Genomic DNA, 22,904 nt, shown 5'->3' with positions numbered 1-22,904 from the left:
ATTTCAAACGACAGAAATATTTTAATCCATGCATGTCTGCAATTTAATTTTTCAGATCCTTGCAGTAACGTGGAATGCATAGAACCGGAAGTCTGTCAGCTGGACGATGCCAGGCAACCAGGCTGTCGTTGCGGCGAACAGTGCGGCCTCGAGTTCTCGCCAGTCTGCGGAAGCGATGGTAAAACATACTCGAACGAATGCAGCCTCAGACAGGAAGCCTGCAGATCCAGATTATCGCTCAGAAAGGTCTACAATGGCGCTTGCAGTTCAGGTACTTTAAATTCCACCATCAAAATTTCCAAGACAGAACCACTCACGAAATTCTTCGTAATTACACCGTAGCAACTAAACGAACATTGTACATATTTTTAACGTATTTAAAAACTACTTAAGAATCATGTTTATGCTTCCTGACAAGGTTAATGAGCTTTTGGAAGCATATGTATTCATGAGTCCAAGGAATGTCTGAAGAGATCATAATTCTTGTTGTTCATTTTTGCTAAGAAATAATTTTTTAATAAATTCATCTTAGATAATAGAAATTTATTAGAAATAAATTCTATATTTAAATTCACCGCTGTCCTCAATAATCCGCGTGATCTCTTTTCTTTTTGTACCGTCTATCTTGACTACTTCTGTGTATCAAAAAAAAAAATCTCGACACGTGAGTCTGTATTAATAAACGGTGAAATTTTTAATCACAAGGCTGAATATCCCGAGAATTGATTCTAATAAAATTCATCTTCATTTGTTGTTTAGTATTTTTAAGGAACATATAACAGTCTAATTTGTATACCTTTTAAAGATCAATTGAAAAAATTGTTTTACATATATTTTTAATGCTTCGATAATAACCTCTGCGAACATATTTATTTACGAAAATTACATAATATGAAAAATCTATCAGATCAATCCATTCGTGCCAATTTATGTTACTGTTCGTAAAAAATATAATGAGTAAATTGTTCTTAAAATAGCAAGACATTAAAGATAATATAAGACACATTAAAATTAGATAGTATAGTTTTATTTTGGTCTATATGCTTCGAAAAAGTGCACGAATTTATGAATTAATCTGATAGTTTCGGAGTGATCCAAAAACGAGGATGACGAAAATATCGTGCAGATTTCATTTCCCTCTTCTGAATATCAACAAACAAGTTTACAAACCGGTAGTACTCCCAACTATCGGATAGCTAGAAAAGCGAATTGAAAATTTAACATTCGAAAAGAAAAGTTTTCCAATTTAAAAATTTCCATCGTTCTCGTATCTGACACCATTTCTCTTTATCTTCTCGTTTTCGGATCACGGGACTACCAACTACAGGGTTGTACCACAATTATTTGCCATTTTATAATTAGAAGTAAATAACAGATTTATCAACAAAAATAATTCACGAAACAAAGCATTGGTAATATTAATACTATTGTGGGTTATATTAAATATAAATTGTATTCACTCTATTTTCGTTTTCTTTTCTTGTTTTGTTTTTGCAATAACCAATTTAAAAATTTAAATTGAATTATTCAGTGTGTTGTTCAAGTATGTATAATATGTAAATATGGTTTGTCTTTCAGTTTACAAAGATTCGACGCGAATATTTACATTTATGGTTGTTTTAATACACTATTTACTGTAATCCGTTGAGTTCTTTTTTGAACCAACTGCAAGAAATAATAATTAAAAATTGTATTACAATGAACCCTAACTGGCAGCATTAATTGTAAAACAATTGAAACGTACAATCGTTTTTCTATTTCAACAAATGTCAACATAAATTCCTACGATGTTATTCTTTTTTGTTTTTATATGAAGTTTAACATTGCATCGATTGCTTCGATGATTTATATTTTTCCGAACAAATTGGTGTCCTTCAGGAATTATAAGCGTTCCTCTAGTTCAGTTGTTACATTGTTTAAGAAAATGGCAAATAATTGTTTGTGATTACGAAAGCGGTCCGAGTAAAACATCTAAAGAAATAGAATCGATCGATTATACCTACTAATAAAGAGCACAAAATTTTGTTAAATTATTGACGTAGGCTACTTTCGTAATTATCCAAACGATTGTGTTATGACTCAGTCACCCAGTAATGCCCATTGCTGTTCCACCGTAGAATAAATAAAACCTTTATCGCGGCCAAGGATGACGCGCGAATGAAAGGGGTTTTTTAATCTGCGCCATTGTGCAGGAATCAATCCGTGTGACGAGGCGAAGTGTGCCTCCTACGAGCAGTGTGTCATTAACCGGCAAGGAATAGCAAGCTGCGAATGCGGCCCAGAATGCGAGCCAGTGATGAGACCTGTCTGTGCACGGGGTGGAAAGACGTACACGTCACTGTGCGAGCTGAAGAGACAGGCCTGCTTGACGAAGACCAACATCGAGGTCGCCTACACGGGCACCTGCGGGTCCAGAGGACCGTGCTCGGAGAAGGTTTGTCCATTCTGTACAGCAAATATGAAATCTATCTTTTTATAAATCAATATCTCGTATGAATCTGGGATCACAGTCAGAATATTGCAAATATTCTTGATTATATTCTAGCTGCAAGAAAAAACACTTCGTTCCTGATATGACATTTTTTTCATATGTTAATAATACTTCTATAAAAAAGAAATATGAAATTCAATTTTTTACGAATCAATATCTCGTATGAATCTGGGATCACAGTCAGAATATTGCAAATATTCTTGATTATATTCTAGCTGCAAGAAAAAACACTTCGTTCCTGATATGACATTTTTTTCATATGTTAATAATACTTCTATAAAAAAGAAATATGAAATTCAATTTTTTACGAATCAATATCTCGTATGAATCTGGGATCACAGTCAGAATATTGGAAATATTCTTGATTATATTCTAGCGGCAAGAAAGAGCACTTCGTTCGTGATGTATCATTTTTTGAATATGTTAATAATGCTTCTATAGAAAAGAAATATGAAATAATCTCTCTGGTACAAAGATACATTATTTTAGCACGTTGACTGCCGCACCAATTTGTTCAAATTATAATACAGCAAGTAGAAATATTTAATAATCCAAAGGAACAATTTGTAGTATTCTTAATATCAATGACGTTATTAAAAAATTGACTTGTTCATTTAATGTATTTAGTAATTCTTTTACAAATATAAAACTATTTAATAATAATTTAACCATATGAGTAGAAATGGATATTTAATTCATATTAAATCCTATGTGTTGGAAAATATCATTTAAAATGAACTTACAATAGAAAATTTCGGTCTTCAGTGAGCAATCAACGTGTTAATTACTCTACGTAGAACAGACAAAGAAATTATAAATATTTTGATGATCCTATTGCTTGATAATGCGATCGTTAGCATCCATATTGTTTTATTTTCCTTTCCAGACTCGATATAAGATAATCGTTGATCGCATCTACGCTTCAGACTGCGTAATAAATTATTTTACGATACTACACGAGAAATTTGGTTATTGAACAGAGGAGAATTTTCAATCATCGCTGGGATTCGCGGTCTCTGGTTCGATTCGCGTGTTTCACCTGGCTTCGTTATTCGCGAACCTCGGCGTCTGTGTCCACGTAAATTGGATCGGTTTGACACGCTGGTTTTATCTGATCGGTATTACCGCGCCACAGGATCCGTCCGTTTTACCCTGTTAACCCTTTACAACCCTGTGTAATTCTGAGATCACGTGACCGCGTATTCGATATATTTAAATTTTCGGTTCGCCCTTTTATCAATACGGGACGCGAAAGGCAAACTAATTTCGCTCTTTCGAGTTTATCCAGCTCGTAAAACAAAGTTGAAAGGGAATTAAAAAATTTTTACGAAAAATACGAGGGTACAATTTATATGTTATATTTGAAAATTCCCAAAATGTGGTCGAATATAAGAAATGATTAAAAATATTTTCAATATTTAATAAATTCAGAAATCAAACTTTCGCTTGGAGAAATTGCCTTGTTAAAGAAATTATACAGGATGTTCCGTATTTTTCCGTACACACTTCAGCAGTGTGTTCTACAAGTAAAACTAAGACTAAAATTTTACATAGCAAAAAATCCATAAATACTTTGTTAAGAAGCTATAACAAAGACTGTGAAACTCGGTTGAGATTCAGGATATTAAAATAAGAAAAAACATTTGTAACAAAATAAAATCAAATTAAAGAATATACAGGGTGTATCTCAAGTGAATCTCATTCACTCTTTATTCCTGAATAAAATTTGCCCAAATCTGCGAAATTTGGTTAGAGGTTAATTACAAATATCCACCAAAGTGCGTAGGAATTCGGGGGTGTGTCTGTTCACCAAAAATGATTGTAATTGACCCCTGCAATCAAAAATAATTTTTCCAGAATAACTTGAAACTTTTCAATTTCGCCGAAAAATTTCAGTAGCTTACCCTCTTTTCGATTTTTCTTAAAAATTCGTTTTTAATTTTTAGTAATTTTGTTTGACGGCGTATAGAAAATTTGTCTAATACTTTTTTGTAGCTATCCATAAGCTCTACCTCCAGACTAAATTTCAATGAGATACACTCACTATTGTAGGAGTTATAACCGTTTGAAAAGTGGACCATTTTTATGAGGTTTTTCCTACTTTACGAGGGTTAAGGAACAGCTTTTCGAATATTCTTGGGATTTCTATATATACTACACTAAAATACGCGTTGTTTGCCTTTCGAAATATTAAAATCCTCCAATCCGTTCAGGAATTATGACATTTTAAAGATTCGTATGAAATTTCAGGGAAACATATCAATGGTATGGTCAGACATTACATTTTTGGTACGGAATTTTTTTCTTGAAAGCGCGTAGGAATTCGGAGGTGTGTGTATTCATCAAAAACGATGGTAATTAACCCCTGCAACCAAAAATAATTTTTTTAGAACGATTTGAAATTTTTTAATTTCGTCGAAAAATTTAAGCACCTACTCGAATTTTTTTCTCGAAATTGGGTAGGATGTCGGGGGTATGTATATTCACCAAAAATATTCTTGATTTTCGTCTTATTTTGGCCTCTAGAATCTCCCATTAAAGTTTTTCTCAGGGGTGGCCAAACACCCTATATAACACTTTAGTCTTATTTTTATTAGAGTTATCCAAATGGAGTGTCACATTTTTCAACAGATGGGACTGTTAACCATTTAATTGTTCTTTGTTGTATTTCACACACGTCATCACTAAACATAAACAAATCGTCACGAAACGCTACACTATGCAACAACGTGTACAAATTGTTGAAAATTATTATAAACATTCACGTTCTGCTCGAGCTTGTTTTCGATGCCTGATTTCTCAAGGAGGAGACAACTGGCCCCCAAGATCATACTAACTCCGTTAGACTTTTTCCTATGGGGTTTTTAAAAAAGTAAAGTTTATGTCAATAAACCACAAACGATTGACAAATAAATAAAAACGTCAGAGAAATAGAACCCCAATTATGTAATAGTGTAATAGAAAATTCCGTAAAACGAGTCCAGCTCGTGAAAAAAGCTGAGGCGGCTATTTAAATGGCATTGTGTTCCACAATTAATGTTATGAAGTGGACTTTATATTAAAGTAAAAAAACCTGAAGTATCTCAAATAGTTTGTGTTTTATTTCAATTTAAAGATGAGACACACAGTTTGAATAACCCTATAGAACATTACTGCTGAAGTGTGTACGGAACACCCTGTACATGGATCGATGATACCTAAAAATATCCCCTTCTCACGCTTGTTTTTAATATTTATAATAATCGAACAAAATGAAATGTAATCAATAGCGAAGGAAAATTCACCGACGCAGTGACGAATAGGGGTGGTACGCGCCCGGTAAACAGTTGGCGCGGCTATAGAAGACGCGTAACGATATTTGCCAGCGTTAAAGCGGAAAAGTCTCGTTTATATTTGAACTACCCTCGTATTATCCTCATCTTTCTCCGCGACGACGTTGACCGGCTTAATCGTAGCGCTGGCGCGATAGTCGCCGTGAAAAATTGCACGAACGTTCGCCCGTAGCCAATGAAAAACCGGAAGACCCGCGAACGCGAAACGGGGGTGTACATTAAATTTCCGCGAATTAAAGTGCCGCGTAAATGGCGCGGCGCGATAAAATATCGCGAACGATAGATTATCGGCTTTGCGCTGGCCAGCGCTGGAAGGCGAGCTAACGGCGGATATCCAGGTGAAACTGGCGACAAAGGGGGGCTACCTGTCGCCGGAAGGCGGTCGAGCCACGATCCACCGCGATTAATCGAAATTTTTGTTCGCTCTGGCCTCGATAAATGAAAGGAAACGAAAAACACGAAAGGGATTGTCGGGCGTGTCTTTCGGATCATGAACGTCGAGGCGGACGAAAAAAAAAACAAAGTCGAATTGAAAGGGATTCCCTTTACAGATCTGCCAGTGGGGCGCGATTTGCGCGGAGACCAGCGGCACGGCGATTTGCGAGTGTCCGACCTGTCCGGCGGAATTTCAACCCGTTTGCGGCGACGACGGCATCAGCTACGGGAACGAGTGTAAGCTCCGCCTGGAGGCCTGTCAACATCGACGAGAGATCCGCGTGCTTTACCAGGGACTCTGCAGTGAGTACCGATCCCCTACCAGACAAGAGGGCCTTTAATTCTCTCGAGTTTTCATTCCCGACGCTGTCCATTCGACTCGGCTGTTTGGGAATACGTTTTCTTGGCGGACGCGCTGACGTGTACGACACAGGGTTTGAAAAGTACAGTAGTCCCTCGCGCCTCGAATGTAGAAAGTTTTGTCGTCAAGTTTTTTATAGAATAATATCAACTCTGTACAGTAGTCATCAATTATTCCATCAGTGTTTGAAATTCCAAACATCGTTTATTGTAGCACAGCTTAGGACGCGTCTTTCGTTTTTCAAATATTAATAGTACGAAGGTTTAAGACCCTCCAAATTACTTAACTGCTCGAAATTTCGTCATGGCGACCACGTCCAACGTTACCTGTTAGTACCTAGTTCGACAATAGAAATAAGGAATTTTTTTCTCGAAAGTGCGTGGGATTTCGGGGGTATATGTATTGACAAAAAATGATTCTAATTGACCCCCACAGCCGAAAATAATTTTTCCAGAACGATTCCAGCACGATTCGAAATCCTTTTTTTTCACCCAAAACTTTCAAGACTTACTCGAATTTTTTTCTAGAAAGTGGATAGGATTTCGGGGATATGTCTATTCACCAAAAATGGTTGTAATTGACCCTCGCAACTGAAAATAATTTTTCCAGAACGATTTGAAAAATTTTTTTTTCGTCGAAAAATTTAGGCACCTACCCCCTGTCGATTTTTCTTAAAAATTCGTTTTTCATTTTTAATAACTTTGTTTGACGCCCTATAGAAAAGTTGTCTAGTACCTTTTTATAGATACCCACGAGCACTACTTGAAAAAAAAGTTTCATTGAAATATATTCACTATTGTAGGAGTTATGGAAGTTTGAAAATTGGGCCATTTTAATGGGGTTTTTCTTTCTTTACGAGGTTAAGCATCAACTTTTCGAATAATTTTGCAATTTCTACGTATTCTTCATCTAAATACGCGTTGTTTGCGTTTTTGAAAATTAAAATCGTCCAATCCATTCAGAAGTTATGGCATTTTAAAGATTCGCATAAAATTTTCAGGCAACATTTCTGTTCATAAATTACGTTTTCGATTAGGAATTTTTTTTCTCGAAAATGCATAGGATTTCGTGGATATCTCTATTGACCAAAAATGATTGTAATTGGCCCCTGTAACTAAAAATAATTTTTCTAGAATGATTTGAAATGTTTTAATTTCGTCTCAAAGTTTCATACATTCTCGAATTTTTTTCTTAAAAGTGGATAAGATTTCGGAAGTATATCCATTGACTAAAAATGAATGTAATTGACCGCTGCAACCAAAAATAATTTTTCTAGAATGATTTTACATTTTTTAATTTCGTAGCAAAATTTTAGCAGCTACCCCCTGTCGAATTTTCTTAAAAATTCGTTTTTGATTTTTAGTAATTTTGTTTGACGGCGTATAGAAAAGTCGTCTAATACTTTTTTGTAGCTACCCATAAGCTCTACCTCCAAACTAAATTTCAATGTGATACACTCACTATTGTAGGAGTTATAGCAGTTTGAAAGGTTGACCATTTTTATGGGGGTTTTCCCACACCACGGTATTAAGGAACGACTTTTCTAACATTGTTAGAATTCCCACATATTCGTCACTAAAATACGCGTTATTTGCCTCTTGAAACATTAAAATCCTCCAATGCGTTCAGGAGTTATGATGTTTTAAACATACGCATGAAATTTCAGGGAAACATGTCAATGGTATGGTCAGACATTACATTTTTGATAAGGAATTTTTTTCTCGGAAGCGCGTAGGTTTTCGGGGGTAGGTCTATTGACCAAAAATGATTATAATTGACCCCTGCAACTAAAAATAATTTTTTTAGAATGATTTGAAATTTTTTAATTTCGCCGAAAAATTTAAACACCTACCCAGTGTATCTGTAAAATTTTAATGCATGTGTTCATCGAAATTTAGCAACTGTAGGAGAATATTTTTCGTATATTATTTAAGTCCTATATATCTTTGGTGTAAAAATATTCTTTATGTTATGGAAGGCTGGGGCAAGCTTGCATAAACTTTGAAAATCACTAGTTTAATAAAAGTGAATTCTCCTTTTTGTTCATCATTGACCATTTTGAACTTTCAATACTTCTAAATATAATCAACTATCACAAGTTATCACCTAGAAAAGCAAGACTCTGATGTGATAAGTTCTCGTAATTCATGATTTAATAATAATTTGTAAAAACAATGTATTTATTTTAAGTAAATCTTGATAATCATTTCAAATGTCTTTTAACGTTTATATTGTGGATAGAAATCGTTCCATGAAATGTAATTGTGTCTCCTCTGTCTTCGGTATCCTTGTAAGGAACAATTGATAACTCGGTACGCAATTTTGTTATCCTACAATACCGCGGATAAAACGGGGTAAAGAGATTACTTTAAAAGTTCAATCCAGATAGGTAACGGGAAAAGCACTGACCAGATCACTGACGTCCTCCGGATTCAACTTCTTTCCGAGTTTCTCAATTGTACCTTAGTTTGTGCTTTTTTTCTCTGACGTTTTTATTTCGTATATTATAAGAAAACGTTCGTGTTGCTCGCACTGCACAACGTCCTGTATTCGATTTATCTTCCGCTTCGATCGGTTATTTACGCTCTCGAGATACTAGACTGAATTTTAAAAACAAAAAGAAATCTTCTGTCGATGAACTCGAATCGAACGCAATTAAGCTTTCTAGTCTAGAGTTTCATTTTGTCGTCTTTCTAGGGATTTAAAAAAAGAAAGAGTATAAGTTTCTTGATCTCTACATCATGCATACGTATTTATTTATGTTTTACGAATGTTCACAATTTTTTTCAAGCGAAAATAATTAAAATTGACTGAATTATATGTCATTGTAAAAAGAAGAATCTTCTTTTTAGTGTTTTTAGCTAAACATGAAAAAAAGGAAATTGATATTCAAAATTCAAAGTGTCACCATTTCGTAAATTTTCACTACCTTTTTTCATTTTGGTTCACTCAATAATCACAATTATATACTATTCAATATTAATTTTTTCAATTCAGATAAACAGAATGATTGTGTCCTTTTATATAAAGGAACCTTGTTCAGTAACATATAATTCAGTCAATTTTGATCATTTTCACTCGAAAAAAATTACGAACATTCGTAAAACATAAATAAATATGTATACAAAATGTTGAAACAAGAAACTTATACTTTGTTTTGTAAAAAAATTCCTAAAAAGATCATAAAAATGAAACTCTAGATTAAACTACCCCCTTAAGGAATTTCGTTTAATTTCTAACACAGAAACAAACGTCGATTTAGTCGGTAGTTTCTTCTCTTGGAAACAAATTTTAAACAGACGGACAGGAAAGTCTGAAAAAATCTTTTCAACGAAAGTTCACGATCAAATATTTATCACAGAATCCACTCATTCGATCTTGTTATCGTACATGGGATTCCCATCTCTTAGACTGCGTTAGCGTAAAGGTCGAAACAGTTGCGCAGTTCTCACGTTCGTTCTTCCGAATGTCCATGGAAATCGGTCTCGAATGGTCTATCTCGACACGAAGTAAACGCACAACTCGACGAGGTGGCTCGCGATGGGTGGCTACCATGTGACACATGGCGTTGTTCATTTCCAACGCAAATTATTTCCGCACATTCGTGTACGAATCACCCGATGACCTGCGCGAGCGCCTCTTTCATTCGGGTCACTCGTACGTGGGCTATACTATTCGATCTGACGAAACAAAATTCGCGAATAGCAAACATTTATTCGTTCCATTTAACAAAATGGATTCATCGCGGCAATCATGGAGACAAGTTTTTCTATCGTTTCACAGAAAATAGTTAATAATAGCACAAATGCTGATAAATGCGTCAAAATTTTTGTCAACTTAAAACCTCGAGTGCATATGTATCAAATGACAAATGCCTATTAATCTACATTAAATTATAAGATAAAACTAATTTCATTCATTAGATTACAAAGGAAACTTAATTCATATTGTACAGTATGTCATAGATTTTACTATGTTAACGAATAATTCAAAATTTTCGTTTTATGAGTGCATCAGCCAATTAATGTTCAAATTAATGGTAGAATTCTATCAACAATTATTTTTTAATATTTTCTTCATTAATACCATTCCAAACTTTCTGTCATATTGTCCATGAGTACTTTCTCAGCTTTAAACACATTTTAAAAATTTGCTTCCTCGCTTATTGCATATTTATTTTAATTTCATACGAGCGTTATAAAATTTATAGTAAAATAGTAACTTGAAGTGACTAAATATGAAATATGTCTGACTTTTGACTAAAATAAAATTTCTTCGTGATGTCTTTGTAATGTTTTTGCTTGATGTTATACGCATTAATAAAAATGTTCTTGCTATTATTATTATTTAACGATTTCCCTAATTTCTCAGAAAATGCCCGTGCACTAGCGACAACGTTACCAAAGCTTTTAACTTAAAATTCGACCCATTTCAAATTTTTTGGGAGAGGCGGGGGAGGAATTCGTTGATTGAATATCGATCGAGCGGAAGCAGTAGAGTTTGAACGAACGACCCGAGTGAATAATTAAGAAAACTTTATTAACGAAGCGAGGTAGAGCGGAAGAAGTTAAGGGATGATCGATTCCGGCCGGCTAGGCTCATTATATCGACAGGAAATTGAAATTGTTACGTTCAATTTAGTTTCTCTGGCGACGAATTTTTTTTACCAAAACAAAGGGTACACGACTCGATGCGTAATTTGTACACAGCGCGCGAGATCCTTTGACCCCCATCCTCTTTCGATATCATAATCGTATTTGCATGCTGATGAGCTATGAACCTTTGTACTTTAAGAATTCCTCATTAGAGGGATTTGCATCTTTATTAAAAAATCTTTTAGCCGTGTGACGGCGCAAAACAGAAAGAGTGTAAAGGGGTAGAAACAGGTTATCAACGACTACCAAAAAGGACGGAATCTCGTTGCAACGTTCCACTGGCAATCAATCATTGGTGAAGAGTTTCGTTGAAAACGAAGAGAAACTGGCAATGGACGAATCATACAGATATTTTGCATCGCAGAAGCGCGATAAAATCGGATTTCTGATTCATTGTTGGCTGTTGTTGTCGAAAGCACACGCGACAGAGGTAGAAGTAAACTTTTCTCATAAACTGCATACGAAGCTCGAGGTCGAAGGTCTGACGCCATTTTTGAATACAAAACTCTAGATGACAATTCAAGTGCGTATGTTTATGTATTTCAATCTGCATAATTGTAACACGACTCTGTGAAGCAATTCTTTATCAATTTCTTTGTTACCATTGTTGGTTGTATAACATGGAAAAATTTCAACGATAGTTCATAAAATTCTCTAAATAATACTGCCTTTGAAAAACTACATTTCACAATTATTAATCGCCTAAATAGGTTTAGTCGATACTTCAAATGAAGAACAATTATGTTGAGAGATTCCATAGACATTTTTTACCTTATTTCACTGCAAATATTTATCAAACGCTTTTTGTAATTTTTAATCTTAATACTTGAATATTAATGTCGAGATATACACACGCGTGTGATTTGTCAGTATAACAAATTAAAGTTATCCTTCATAATAAACTGATTTAAGAGGCATATGTATCTGGTTCGTGGGTGAAAGAAAACAATTTTGTTCATTTTCGTAAAGTTTGAAGCCCTGGAAACATAAATGTGTTACGGTGAAATTCTAAAAGTTGTAAAAGTTATAATACTTTTAGCTGAACTCCTTATATGCACTGAAACTGTACGCCGAAACTTTAAAGCTGCTTTTCTTGAAACAATATCCTTCAAGCACTCTGACGTAATATTTCACGAACAAATGGACGAACTGAGTTTAAATTATCCACACATATAGGTGACACTCTGTCATCCACATCGAAGGTTTCCTTTTATAAAAGGCAGAGCACTATATTTTACGCAACAATCAAATGTAATGTGCATTGTCATTTCGTAATTTTCAGTTTTTTTATTCATTTTCTGTAGATGTATAATTTTTTAGATTCTTGACTTTTTTTGCTAATTATTTTTTATGAATTTCGTAGTTGTAACAAAAAGTGTGTGATGTGGTTTTTAGGCTGGTGGACACATTGACCCTTATTATGATTTTATCTTTCTAATTTATCTGTCTAAAATGTAGTAGTGACACATGGTACACTTCTGCTGAAACTGTCATTCTATTGATATTGAAATTCAGTGATAAAATTACTTCGAGATATGCAGGTGTTAATGACCACCAAGATCTTCTGACTCGACGTCATTTGACTTTTTTTTGTAGAGCCTTGTTAAGTCTCTTGTTTATTTTAGTAAACCATACACTGTAACGATATCAAAACAAACATCGTTCGTGTTATTGGAGAAGTACAGTTTGATTTATACGCCAGAGATATTATATTTCAAAGTAAAACAATGAGCATCAGATTATCTTTTGTAGTCTTCATTCTATTTTGTTACTTGACGCTATTTGACGTTTCCTTATAGAGTCATGTCAAGTCTCTTGTTTCTTTTAACAAACCATACACTGTTAACGATATCAAAACAAACATCGTTGATGTTATTGGTAAGGTTCAGTCTTTTTTTTTTAAACCTCAGATAAGATTCATATATACAGTGATATGTATGTTTACGTGTACATTATATTTGCAGTTTACATTCTTTTAAAAAATTAAAAACACATAGGCGAGCTACAGTATTTGGTTCAGCAACTAGGGATTCAATATTAAGTAGGAGAAACAGTTTCATATTCTGGAACTTTTTAATTAACCTGACCCTTAAACTGTCGTAGAGCCTGCATTGTCAAATCACATGATTGATGTCTTGGATTTCATGGTTGCATTTACATATAGGATCGCGTATTATCCTAATGTGGGCGAGGGAGGCAGCAAGATTATAGTGCCCAGACCTAATACGGTTTATTGCGACAATAAATTCTCTTCTGTATTTACCTCAATAGTACGATTTATATACCGGAGGTATTATATTACAAAATAAAACACTTCACTTTCTAAACCTACCCGCTATTCAAATTTTGATTCTACTGATCCGTTTAGCAGAATTTGTAATCTAAGAGTCAGAGTGCTAGAGACTATGAATCAATAGTTATGAGCAGTACAGTAACTTTATAGTTTCCTTTAGCGTATTTATGATGTAGAACAATGTATCCTGTATATATTTGTATGTAATTGTGCTTCTTTTTTATTTGTTCATTTCTTCATAAAGGGTGTTTACCAGCCAGACAAATAAAAAAACAAGCACCAGATTATTTTTTCTAGTCTTCGTTTTATTTAAATTCCAAGTTCCATCGTTATTATTGGAAAAGGCTGAAAGTTTATCCAAAACGAAGTTACGGTTTGAAAAATAAATCTGACGTAGCAGTGTGAACGCCCCCGGGTGCTCGGGTCGGGCCAGATCCGGCAAAGAAATCCATTCGAATCGCGCGAAGGAGAATTCCCCAGCCTAAGATAATTTGCATGGTTTAAAATCGGGTGAAACTTCTGAAACGTACTGCCTGGATTCGGTTCCATGCATATCACAGCGCGGGCGACTTCGCCCCCTCGGTGAAATTGTATGAGTTGTTACCCCGCGGCATGCACGTTGCATATGCATGCAGTTTCATCCCCCCCTTGCGCCACCCTCTGGCAATCCTCGGATTCGACTTCGTGTGTACCGATCGCAGGCACCACGATTCTCGCGCCACGAGCACGGAAAACCAGAAGCTAGTCTCTCACACCATCTACCCCATTCCAGGGCCTCCTCTTCTTCCCATCTCTGGCCTGCTGAAGGCTTGTTACCCTCGACTGTAGTAGCGTCATCGACACGTCGCCGAAGAGAGGGAGAGTAAGTCGACGCCCCCTTCCTCTCGGGTTTCAATGAATTCTAAAGATAACTTCTCGACTGCAAATCCTACTTCAATGCTAACCATCCCCCTCCATCTACCCAACGCTGTCTCTCTCCTTTCCTCTCGTTTAGTTCTTGTTTCTACCCGTTCCCGTCCTTGCCTGGGCCCTCCCTGCTTCTCCTCTTTTCTCCTGGTTCGCAGTCTGGATTCTGGATCCAGTACCTCTCCCCCCTCGTCGGATGGGTAGATAATTTCTCTCGAAACGGATGCAGTTATGCAAATACCGGGCGGGAATCTTTATTAATGCCAGTTTTGAACGTCCGCCAGAAGGTGGCCGGGACCGCAACAGTGCACAGAGGCGGCGGTAGCTTTCTAAGATCTTCGATGCAGAGATCAGGGAAACAGAAGTACCGAGTTATTCTCATGAGCAATACAATTGTCGGTATCCCGAGAAATCAACGATGATCGATAGATATCTTTAAAACAGTTAGATATAGAAAATGTTTTGTTGTATAAATTCAGTGTATCGTGTTCTATATTTTTGTATTAACACGTTAATTGTAAGTTTTGTGGCAAGTTGCTGTTACAACATAACAATGTAAATTTAAAGTGTCGGTCACCGGTGACCATCGTGGCAATCAACGTGTTAATTTTGAGGCTTAGACGCTGGGACATTAAATGGCCGGTCAAAGAGCTTATACAGGGTGTTTGGTTACTCCTGGAAAAAATTTTAATGCGAGATTCAAGAGACCAAAATAAGACAAAAATCAAGACTATCAATTTCTTGACAAACGCTTCGTTAAAAAGTCATTAAAAAATTTCAAATTATTCTGAAAAAATTATTTCCGGTTGCAGGGGTCTATTACAATCATTTTTGGTGAATAGACATACTCTCGAAATCCTACGCACTTTCGAGAAAAAAAATTCAGGAATGTGGTCTTTTTCGGAGAAAATGAAAAATTTCAAATCGTTCTAAAAAAATTATTTTTAGTTGCAGGGGTCTATTACAATCATTTTTGGTGAATAGACATACTTTCGAAATCCTACGCACCTGCGAGAAAAAAATTCCGAAACAAAAATATAGTTTCTGGCCAAAAATGTTGCCCGAAAATTTTATGCGAATCTTTAAAACATCATAATTTCTGAACGGATTGGACTATTTTGATGTTTCAGAATGCAATCAACGCGCATTTTGGTGAAGAATACATAGAAATTCTAAGAATATTGAAAAAGTTGTTCCTTGACCCCGTAAAGTGAGAAAACCCCCATAAAACTGGTCCAATTTTCAAACTGCCATAACTCCTACAATAGTGACCGTAGCTCGAAAATCGATGTCAAATTTGACTACAAATTTTCAAAAAAATTAAAATTATGATGGACATTACAAAATTTTCTATCACAAATATATTGGTCCAAACATTTTCAGACAAAATTCACACTAAACAGAAAGTGTACTCTGTAAAATTGAAAGTTGGAACATCTTCAACATATTCATAAAATCTATCGCCTGACAAAATTGATAAACAAGTGTCAGCCACTTGTTAGAATTGTTCTAAACTGATGTGCTGTGAGCTTAAAAAGGTTACGAACCGCTTACTTATGGGATAACGTGATAGATTACGCGCGTGCACCACCCGAAACAATTCACCCCGCCAGGGGTGAATTAGCCCCCGTGCCGAGTCGTGCGAGATATCGCGCCGGATCTACGATTTCCAACGGCCTCCTTGGACTTGATGACGAACGGCCAGCTGCGCCAGTCTTTTTGCTTTCGAGGGTAATTACGGGGAGATAGATCGTCCATGGATCGTATTACCCGGTGTCACGGGCCGTTTGATCTTCCGAAAATAGAATACCCGCACACCTTTATCTCTTCCGTACGATCGCAGACTTTAGTTGATTGTTTATTTCCATTTGTTTAATCGCTCTGAATGTTCCATTGTAAACTAGACAAATCGTCTGTCGTCTCTCACGTTTCTTATTAACACTCCAATGGTCACGCGTTTCAAACAAAGACTATTACCCCTTCGATCCCTTAACGCTCATATTTTTCAGTCTTACTCCCCAAAAATGATCAGTTTTCTTTATTGAATTTGTTTCTAGGCTACATAATAATGTGTATAATAATAATGTACAGTCGAAGTCTCAAATCTTTCATCTCACGGAAAGAAATTTCTTGATTTTATATAAGTTAAGGAAAACTTGTAAAAATCCTAAAATATCTCAAAAAGAAAGTATTTTCGTTGAAAACATTGAATAAAATGTCAAAAGCTTTAAAAAGGTTGACCAGATGAGTAAAACAAATTTTTAGTCACAACTGACCAAGTTTCAATTTTGCACTTTCTTCAAATGCCTGTTTTTGTTACTAAACATTTGTATTCAGCGCGAAATTTCACATTCAGCTTGGTTATTTTTAATTGTAAATAACACTGTCCTCATTCAGATAAAACAATAGAATACAAATCAAACATCAATTGAATACATATGTACTCACTATCCAATAAAAGCACAATTCAAAAATGCAAAAAGAGTCCAATGTTTTAGGCGACAAATCTAAATACACTATTCATGCATTCGATACGGTAATTATTCTATTTAATCGCGCTGCACATGCACGGTAACATTGATCTAGTTACGACCATTTCTATATTTATTGTTCAGAAATCAAAAAATTTTCACAAGAGTCACAAAAAACGAATAAAGTGATTATTTTCTAACATTCCATTTCAAGGCTATTTTCTCTTCCAAATCGTATTTTTGTTCAAGAATCATAGAAAATGCAACAATTGTTGTACTGAAAAAACGATAAGCAAGTCTATGTTGAACGTTAATTAATAATCGTTTCGTTGTTTACTTGCAGATGGTTGCGAGAATAAAAAGTGTGACTACTACGCTGAATGTGAAAGCGACAGCACCGGGGAAGCCAAGTGCGTTTGTCCTGGAAAATGCGAACTGTCGGTAAGTGAAAGTTTTGGTAATTTTTTGTAGAATTGTTATACACTCCCACGAACTAAAGAACCGCTTTATAATTATCCAAAAAATAACAAATTCTAAAAAATGTAGTATAACGATGCAGAAAAACTTTTGAACCTCGAAGCCTCAGCTTTTCAATTCTATTCAGCAATTTCAAAGCAAAATATTATTATGCACAATTAATATAAAGTACTAAAAATTTAAAATTGTTGCAAGGTATTTGTAATTTTACTCTAAATCTGTTCTGAGATATTTACTGTATTTGCAATGCGTGGCAAACACCTTCGTGTAGTGTTAAATAAACAATTAAATAAATCGAAATCTATATTTTAAAGGTTTTGAAGAGTTATTTAATTTGGACACAAAAGTGCATTGATTCTTAAAATGAGCATTGCTCCGGGGTTAGCATGTTCATTTCTCGTACAGTGGAAGTGAAATTTGACACCAGCAGGTGTTTTCACACAGCTATATCATTGAGTTTCGAAGTGGTCTTTAAAAATTTATTGATTGTGCAACATTGAAACAACTTTATTATATTTATTATTTTTAGTTTAGTCGGAATTTAATGCATCTGATGATACACATTCTTCGCATATTATTATATTATTGAAGAATTTAATGTGGTAAATAGCATATTTTTAAGAATATCATTCTAGAATTGATAAGCTGCGGTCTCTAAATGCCAATTGGCGAGATCTGACAGACAAAGCATTGTATTTACGTTTCACTGATTGCGAGCTCTAAGGAAAAAGCTGTCTCTATTAGAAGGGACAGTGATGTTCAATTTACGAATCACGTTTGAGATTTATTTTAAGAATCATTATTGTACCGTGGTATTTTACAAATATTTTAACCAAAATAGCAAGTTCAATTGAGTATGAGACAGTCAAATGCAATTTCATCGATGGTTCCACCGAGTACACTGAAATAGCAAAATAATCACACATAATTCTCCGCCTTAAAGCTAAATTGTACCCGCAAAATCTGTTCGTCGACGGAAATAAAAAATGTCTTATCAAGCGGGTTGAAGCGCAAAATCACCGTAGTTAAGTCTAATGAACCATCAAACGTGCCAATCTCGCAGCCTTTACGTGCTCATGGGCAATCGTTGCATTAAGCCTCGCTCGTTAGCATGGCCGAAGTAAAATATTCATGCGATGATGGATGTTCCATCGCGCGAATATACGCGTCAAAACCAGAATACGTTCCCTGTGCACGATGTGTTTCACATTTCAGTAGGTATTTTTCAAAGCCTATGTCGTACACCTGAGCCTAAAAGGAATAGATTTTGAATATTATCAAAGAACATAATATCAGAAAGCCTCTGATAGATAATACGAAACGACCACGGCCTTCTATTAATTATCACTGTGTTCGTTCCCTTATAATTTAGGGACTCGGTGGAAAACAGGTGCATGATACAATTTCATGATTTCAGCAGAGAACACATTGAATGAAACTATTGTTTTCATAAAATATACGATACGGAATCATACTTATTTGCAGTAATATACAGGGTGTTCTGCCATCCCTGGGAAAAATTTTAATGGGAAATTCTAGAGGCCAAAATCAAGAATACTAATTTGTTGATAGAGGCTTCATTAAGAAATTATTGTTTAAAGTTCCACCTGTACTGAATTTTTTTATAGAAAGTGGATAGGATTTCAGGGGTAGGTTTATTCATCAAAAATTATTGTAATTGACCCCCCAACCCAAAAATAATTTTTTTAGACGATTTGAAATTTTTTAATTTCGCCGAAAAATTTCAGCACCTGCCCCCTGTCAATTTTTCTTAAACATTCGTTTTTGATTTTTAATAAATCTGTTTGACGCTGTACTGAAATGTTGTCTAATACTTTTTGGTAGGTGCCTATTGGCTCTAATAGAAAAAAAAATTTCATTGAAATATATTCACTATTGTAGAAGTTATGGTCGTTTGAACATTGGGCCATTTTCATGGGGGTTTTCTCTCTTTAAGGGGTCAAGGAAGAACTTTTCAAATATTTTTGTAACTTCTACATATTCTTGATTAAAATACGCGTCGTTTGCATTTTTAAAAATTAAAATCGTCCAATCCGTTCAGAAGTTATGATATTTTAAACATACGCATGAAATTCAGTGAAACATGTTAATGGTATGGTCAGACATGAAATTTTCGGTACAGAATTTTTTTCTCGGAGACGCGTAGGAATTCGGGGGTATGTCTATTCACCGAAAATGCTTGTAATTGACTCCTGTAACTGCAACTAATTTTTTTAGAACGATTTGAAATTTTTTTTTCGCCGAAAAATTTAGGCAGCTATTCTCTGGTCGATTTTTCTTAAAAATTCATTTTTCATTTTTAATAAATTTGTTTGGCGCTGTACAAAAAAGTTGTATAAGACTTTTTTGTAGGTATCCATCAGCTCTACTTTAGAAAAAGGTTTCATTGAAATATATTCACTATTGTAGGAATTATGGATGTTCGAAAATTGGATCACTTTTATGGGGGTTTTCTAACTTTACAGGGCCAAAGAACAACTTTTTCAATATTGTTAGAATTTCTATATATTCTCCACTAAAATACGCGTTGTATGCATTTTGAATAATGAAAATCCTCCAATCCTAATTGAAAAAATATTAATGATTAAAATCCTAAAATGTTCGAAAACGTGAATCACCGAAAATATGACCAAAAAAAGTGCGTCAAGCAATAAAAATCCAGCTGAAACGATTATTACAGTATTTACGATTATTGGAAAATTAGCTGAGATTATCAAAAAAGCACAATTTATGGCGTTTTAACCGAGCATTTAAAACTTTACCGAATTTGCGTTTGATTTAGCACGCATTAACGGTCGACCAAAAATTGGATCTAGTTGATCATTGCAAAAAGCTCGTTCAAACTGTTCGTAAAGAGCTGAAGTTTCTTGAATTAATGGTTATTGGTGATCAGATAACGTTATGATAACGTTTCAAACATCTAAATGGTAGTAACAAGTATCCTCAAAGATATTCACCGAAAAGACAGAAAAATTTATTGAATTGGTGGGAAATTAATATCAGTTTTGGAATTACTTAATCATTTTATTTAATCAATTATATAATTCTTAATATCCTTCGTAACAGTGGTCAAACTTTATCACAATAAGAGCCATATGTCCAATCTTCTAGGGGACAAAAAAATTTTTAAACAATAGTCGCTTTCAGAATCTTTTTCGTGTAAAAAAGGAGCTAGATATCACTGTGTTATCTATGATCTCGAAAAAGGCTGAAGATAAGATTGAGATGTTTAAGTTATATCGTGTTAGGTCTTATTTTCATCAGAGAAACCTCACAAATATATGAGTAAAGGTCCCACTAACAAAAAATAAAAAATAAATAAGTTTCACGTTCTGTTATTTTTATTTGTCTTTCTCGTATTTTTCTGGGGAAATTAACCAGGATTTTATAAGTGACAAACTTATACATGAAAATGAGCATCAATCTAATACATTACAGATATTGATGAAATAGTTATCATACTTATGCATCGAACGACGATGTTACCATTATATATTCTAAAATTGACGAGGATAAAATTTATAATTTAATAGAAAACAAACAAAATTTACAAGTTCAAGGGACTTTTGAAATTTTAAATATAATTTCTACGAAGCTATAACTTCTTTAGTTTTCCGAATTTCATTCTAATATTTGGTAGATATATTTTCGAGACTACATGCTAAAAGAAAACGCAAAAAAAATTCGATTTTTTTAATCCCACAAAGTAGGAAGGCCCCTTAATAGAAACCAAAGAAAATTTGTAAATTCAGGGGATTTTTGAAGTTTTAAACATACCAATATCAACGATTCATAGAAATTTGAAACAAATAGATATTGTGTCAAAGCTTGAAGTTTGGAATCCACGCTGGTTTATGGAACGAAATTTTCTTGATCGTGCTTGATTGCATGAATATTTTTGTTAGGATATAATAAAACTGAACCTTTTAAGAAATAAAATGCAGCAATCTCCAGGCTTATTAGAGGGTAAACAATTTGAAAATATCAACATTGTAATGAAAAGGATTGAACTACATTTTAACAAAAAATCAAACAAGTTTTCTAATGACGATACAATGGTTTTGCCAAAGGAAGTTTCTCATAAAATTCCATTATATGTTTAAAATATTGGACGTCCCATAATATATGGTACGACCTAATAATAACAAGCATTGTTAAGACAACGTAATCATTTGCTTCATACATAAATAAAATTATTTCTCAACTGGTTTCTCCATGTAGTTTAAGAATATGAAAATTTAAGGAACGTAATGCGCCATTTTCTTTACAAAGAAAATGTATTTTCGAAGGACTTCTTTACATCAATAAATTCTTCACTTGTTATTAATGAACAAATATTATTAAAACTGAGTTTATACCTGAAACATCTATATCGAGCTAGATTTTACGCAGAATGTCAAAGGTTGAAACGCAGCTTGTCGATCCATTTCCTCGTTCGAGATCGAGGCAATATCACGTGGCTCGTTCTCTCCGGAGGCGAACGGAGTCGATACTCGTGCAAATCCCAAGAGCGTCGAGGAACTTGTACGCGTGCCCAGAAGGGAGATCGAGGAAGAAAGAAAAAAAAAAGGAAAGGAAAAAGCGTGACGTTATCGCGAGTAATCCGCGACAGTTCTCTGGGAGCTCGTGAAATAAAACTTCCCCGGTGCGCAAATATTCGTTGGGAATGGAGAGCACGTCAGGGCCCTCGGAGAGATATCGTTATCCAGATAGAGACTCCGTCGAAGACCGGCCGAGATACGCGGCGGGTTTGGAGATTCACGAATTCGTGAAACGTCCTGCTGACAAAACCACGAACAATTCCGGGTTTCCGCAGAGCGACGCCGACGGTCGTTCGGCGTAACTGTCGCCGGCGCATGCTTCTTTTTCCCAAAAGGAGGATCGGGAAATTGGTTGGACGTGGCTAAGGGCGACCGTGCTTTCCAAAATTCAACGACGTCGACGACGTTACGGGACGATTATGGGTCAGATCGACGCAAAACCATCGGTTGAAACGATCTGCCGCGGCTGCACGTCCTACCGTCGACGCACATTAACCCCCCCACGACAGTCTTTATACTTCCAACAGGTTCCACGCTCGATTCAGCTAGTTACACTTATATTCTACGGTTTACGTGCATCCACGGCAAGCTTGGACGTTTTAAGGAATTTTCGAAATACATTGTTCGTTTGGAAAAATTTAGGCACCTACTCTCTGTCGATTTTTCTTAAAAATTAGTTTTTAATTTTTAATAAATTTGCTTGACGCGTTACGGAAATTTTGTCTAATACTTTTTTGTAGGTATCTATGAGCTCTAATTAAAAGAAAAAGTTTCGTTGAAATATCTTTCCTATTGTAGGAGTTATGGGTGTTTGAAAATGGGGCTATTTTTATGGTGTTTTTCTCAGTTTACGGAGTCAAGGAACAAGTTTGCTAATATTGTTAGAATTTCTACATATTCTTCACTAAAATACGCGTCGTC

The 22,904-nt window shown here is 35.0% G+C and overlaps 1 protein-coding gene across 3 annotated transcripts in view; it reads left to right on the top strand.

Annotated features, from left to right (window-relative positions):
* LOC143340550 (agrin) overlaps window positions 1–22,904 on the top strand; it is a 903,627-nt gene that overhangs the window by 835,992 nt on the left and 44,731 nt on the right. For all 3 annotated transcript variants that reach the window (XM_076762655.1, XM_076762656.1, XM_076762654.1), the window contains 4 exons: window positions 56–271; window positions 2,193–2,434; window positions 6,375–6,561; window positions 17,288–17,385. In XM_076762655.1, coding sequence (XP_076618770.1) covers window positions 56–271; window positions 2,193–2,434; window positions 6,375–6,561; window positions 17,288–17,385 — 743 coding nt within the window. The remainder of the gene's footprint in view (window positions 1–55; window positions 272–2,192; window positions 2,435–6,374; window positions 6,562–17,287; window positions 17,386–22,904) is intronic.

Source organism: Colletes latitarsis, chromosome 3 (assembly GCF_051014445.1).
Source record: "Colletes latitarsis isolate SP2378_abdomen chromosome 3, iyColLati1, whole genome shotgun sequence".
In the NCBI taxonomy this organism is placed as follows: domain Eukaryota; kingdom Metazoa; phylum Arthropoda; class Insecta; order Hymenoptera; family Colletidae; genus Colletes; species Colletes latitarsis.
The sequence above is the reverse complement of the archived record's forward strand: the minus strand, read 5'-3'. Positions and strand labels throughout refer to the sequence as shown.